The sequence below is a fragment of the Coptis chinensis genome, chromosome 1 (genome assembly GCF_015680905.1).
Source record: "Coptis chinensis isolate HL-2020 chromosome 1, ASM1568090v1, whole genome shotgun sequence".
Lineage (NCBI taxonomy): Eukaryota > Viridiplantae > Streptophyta > Magnoliopsida > Ranunculales > Ranunculaceae > Coptis > Coptis chinensis.
This window is the reverse complement of record NC_141456.1, coordinates 34,477,488-34,482,284: the sequence shown is the minus strand read 5'-3', so window position 1 is coordinate 34,482,284 and position 4,797 is coordinate 34,477,488. Positions and strand designations below refer to the sequence as shown.

Sequence of the window (4,797 nt, the reverse complement as noted above, 5' to 3'; positions counted from 1 at the left end):
TTCATGACGGGGATAGGCTTTTGTTGAACAGAAATGGCCTCTACCTTTTTAGTGAGTGATTCGATTAGAGTTTTAAGCTCGGAATCGTGTTTAATTTCAAACATATCCGGCGGCCTTAACTGTATTAGAAGAACTAGCGGAGCGGTGGATATCATCACTACCCCCAGTTGTTATTTCGCTTAGTTTGATCCTCTAAAAATTTATAAGCCTCCGAGGCTCCTTTGCTTAAGAAACTACCCCCATTCATTATGTCTAGGACTTCTTTATGGTGGTGTAGAAGTCCTTTGAAAAAGGCACGAACCAACGTGTCTTTCGCTAAGTTATGATATGGACATTCTATAAGGAGATCGGTGAACGATTCCAAGCCTCGAAAATGATTCATGAGGATTTTGTCGAAAAGAAATGAATCTTGGAAAGCATCTCGTCCGTCCTTTGGGGGTGGGTAAAAATGTTCCATAAACAGCTGAACAAGTTTAGCCCATGAGTCCACGAGAATTAGGCGTTTGGGCGTTAACCAAGACGCCGCCTTATCGGCTAAGGTGAAAGGGAATACCCTGAGTTTAATTTGTTCCACACCAACCGTAGGATGGTGGAATGTTGTTAGGACTTGTTCAATCCTACGCATGTGCTGATAAGGTTTTTCATGGTCTAATCCATGAAAAACGGGTAACAAATTAAAAATATTTGGGGGGATTCGGAAATCCCCCACTAGGTCTGCTAGAACGATGCAAGATTTGGGGCTATCGCTCAAGGCTTTGTAGAAGTCAGAGAGAGGAGTTTCTTCTTCGTCGGGCATTGTGTTAGGTGATGTGTGTGAAATAGCTAGTAGCTAGAGGTGTAGTGGGTGGTATACTAGATAGACTTGTTTGTTGACGTTGTTTTGTAATTACGTTCTGTGTTTTTGTTCGGCCAGACCTTAATCTCATACAAGGCTAAAACCAAATTTAGCTAAACACATCAACACTCCAAACAATTCTGATATACTAGTATAAACCTCTAACAGGGGATGCGAGGTGTGGAAGAAAGGAATACCTGACAAGGTCCTTGCTTCGCTTATGAATAGCGTCTTGTTTACGCGTGTTCGGTGTATATAACGAGGTTAGAACACTGAAAAATTTGAAAAATCAAAGTTCGAGTCAAAACCGTAGAATTCGAAAATTAACAAAAGCGGGGCTGGCTTCGATAGAAGGCGTGTCGCTCCGGTAATTTTCAAATTATAGTAGTTTTTTTAGTGGTCGCTCCATATGGGGCTGGGGTCGTGTTGTTCAGCTATAGGTAAGCGCTCCTTCTCGCTCCTTGGCGCTATTCAAGTGTAATTTCGCTGAAATTTTTCAACGATGAAACGGAAAGCCACGGTAAGATGAATCAAACACGGGTGGGTGGGTGAAATGGGACTTTTAAGAAAAAGTACTTACACTACACGAAAACAATGCGAAAGTGCAACTAAGATGGCAGCGACGCCATTTGATAAACGTAAAATAATTAGCTTACCTACGAAATGAACGATGAAACTCAAAACGTAAGTAAACTAAAACTAGCTTATGATGCTTATATGCTTATCAAAGATTTCTACTCTCAATCATATGAGATATAGTGGAGTAGAGTGATTCGTTCCACTCCTAGTCCTTCAAGATTTGTGTTATCACGTATAATTACTCTACTTAAGGTCTAATGAGAGATTTACGAAAAGGCAACTAGACTACGATGCAACTACCCACAAGATGCAACTAGCCGGTTATCAAAATAACTAAGGGAATGCTACGTTTATTCGATGATAAGGAGTTAGAGGGGGATTGATTCCACCTTAACTCGACTTAATCCTATTAACGCATTTAATCGTCAGTAATCCGAATTGAATCGCCCTTGCGCAGAACAATTGGTTCTTCCTAATCCCTAATTACACATGGCATTCCTACCAATTCATAACTAGCATGTGAACGATTAAACCCATTCTCATGGTGAACTAATCGTTTCTAGAATGGAAAGGAAATTACGACGATTCTACAATAGTCGGAATCAAGCTTTCATCAAGGCTTCTCAACCCCCTCTAATGGAGGTTTAGCCGAGAATCATTACATAATCATTTCGATTAAAGTTAAACTAAACATGATATAAAGAATTGAAATTTACTAATCTAAATTAAATAATAATTAAAATCTAATTAATAACTAAGAATTGAATAACAAGTAGTAAATGAATCAGATCTAACACAAATGTAAATGACAAGAATCGAAATTTAACAACTAGCTATTTTATTAATCAAACTAATTAAGAGTAATGATTCTAATAGTTTAATCTAAAACAAGAATTGGATTTGAAATTAAACTTAATTAAAACAATTAAATCTAGATCTAGAAGCTATTCTAATGGCTACTTTCTATTCTAAGCTATCTACCATTAACTATCTACCATTAACAAAGAGCTAAGCTTTTGTTTTTATACTTTCAAATCCAAAAATCGTGCATGGGCTTGGAGCCATGTTTTGGGCCAGAGAATCAGGCCCAAAACCCAATTCTTTCAGTCCAAAAAGGCCTCCTCAGCTGCAGTTGGCTTCAATAGACTTTTCGTCCAATTTTGCTCCTCTGATTGGATCACAGCTTAGACCATTGGAAATCTCTTTCCGAGCCGATCGTTTTGACATAAGGTAGGCCCCATTCCGAGGTCTGAGTCCAAAGATATGGTCTTGAAGTTCTCACGACTTTTGTGTCTTTTTCTACCAGCGTCGACTTTTCAGCTTTTGACCGGGATTTAGAAAGGCTTTGTCTTCTTGAAATCTTGGCCTTTAATCACAGAACTCCTTAGTAACCGACCTTTGCTCCTTTATCTCGCTAAAGTGGCACATTTATGCACATAATGGACTTTGAAGCCTGAAATGCATAAAAACACGTAATCAGTGTTAACTCTTAATTATTACTCACATAATTGGTCTAAAAGTATGTCTATTACAGGGTTAAAACTACAGTTTTGGGCTCTTATCACCTGGGCATATGTTATTGATAATAGCCTCCATGTTCTCTTGTTTCACCTTTGTTTCCACAAGACCAAACAAGCTTATGTCGAATTTCCTAATCATATCCTTCACTTCACACTGTTTAAACTCCATATTCATACCTCTCATATTCCAACAAGCTGTATTCATCATTTATGTTTATGAGAAGTTAAGATGTTGGACCTTGATTAGTCTTTATTACTAGTTTTAGATGCATAACTAGTGTTCCCAGTAGCTGGTTTTAACGCTGCTCCTTGAGTCCCACTATTCATCCCCTCCTTCGCTCCAGTACCTTGAGTTCTCGGGTTTTCAATATGCTTATTCTTGTTAGTTAGGGGTTCCTTACTAACACTCTAGTCAGACCCATTTAATTTCGAACTTTTACCTCCACTTGTATGACCTTCTTCCTCAACTTGACGTGATGGACTCACCATTCAATGTTCAGGTCTCGCTCTTATTGAATGCTTCCTGGTCGGTGATTCCCATCCTTCATTTTCTTTTTCTTTTTCTGAAGCATCAACTACCACAACTTCCTGGCCTTCCAAGTTCTGCTCTTGTAATGGCTTCTCCATGCTTTGTTTCTCTTGTTTCTTTTGCAGCCACACTTGCGGACTTATCTCCTTACTCTCCTTGATTGCCTTTGGGCACTTGCCATCGCTATGCCAAATACCTTGCAACTCGGACAAAGGGGTGGCTTCCAGTTATATTCAATAGGAATCTTGATTGCTCTCACCTGATCTATCACACCACTGGAACCTCACTTTGATATTTACAGTCCACATCGATTTCAACATATATTCGCGCATATGTAGTCCTTGTCATATCCTCTGTAGGTTTATCGGTAAACATAGGCACCCCAACCGCACTTGCCACCTGACTGAAACCCTCAGACTTCCACATCTCCAAAGGAAAATTCTTCATTATTATCCAAATAGGTATAGTTGTTAACTCCCTCGAATCTACTTCCACGAACAACTTCCAAGGCCTCACCACAAACAACTGACTCGCTATGTGAAAGCTCCCTATATCTAACACAACAAGTCTATCTTCCTCAGATTCAAATTCAAAAGTGAACATGTTATCTCCATACGTTTTCATGATGAATTTGTTTTTCAACCTCCATGCCCTGGTTACTATGTCTTTTACATACATGAAACCAGGTTTCTTCCCCATGAAACTACCGACTATGAGCTTCTCGTACTTCTTTTTCGCATGTGCAAACTAATTAGATTTCACATGAACCACAGCCCTTCCATCCACCATAGTTGGTGGTATATATTTCAATTCCTTTTTTCCCACTGAGTTGCGGCCAAGAATGTCAGCCCACGATGATTTTTTAGGGTTTTCTTGATTCCCTAAAATTTCGGATCTAGGTTTGTTTCCTCCTAATCCGTCTTCTGCTTTTTCCTCTACCTGAGGTTCTGATGGCCTTAGTACTGCTTGCTTATCACTAGCATTACTGATAACCTCATCTCATGACTCACCTTGTTGTAATTCCTCATGAATCCGCAACATTCTTTTCCTTAGAAGTTTCTCAATAGAACCTTCACCATATATACTTTTTGTTAACCATAGCATCTAACTCATCCACGTCATAATCACTAGTAGGTGTACTAGGATTACCCTCCTTCACTGTTGTACCTCCTTTCTCTACACTCAAAACCCTAGCTGCCGATTGTATTTTTTCCATCTTTTCCTAATATTATATGAAAAGTCAGTTATGCCCCTAAAAAACAAATCACCCTTTAGTAGCCACCATTAATAACTAACAAGCTGTCTTGCACTATATACTCCAATACATAGTACAA

The 4,797-nt window shown here is 39.0% G+C and overlaps 1 protein-coding gene across 1 annotated transcript; it reads right to left on the bottom strand.

Moving 5' to 3' along the window:
• Positions 1-3,730: 3,730 nt before the first annotated feature.
• Positions 3,731-4,162, bottom strand: LOC147523637 (uncharacterized). The gene has a single exon (XM_086571720.1). It carries the CDS (start codon positions 4,160-4,162, stop codon positions 3,731-3,733), a length of 432 nt encoding a protein of 143 aa, XP_086427846.1.
• Between the last annotated feature and the right edge of the window lie 635 nt (positions 4,163-4,797).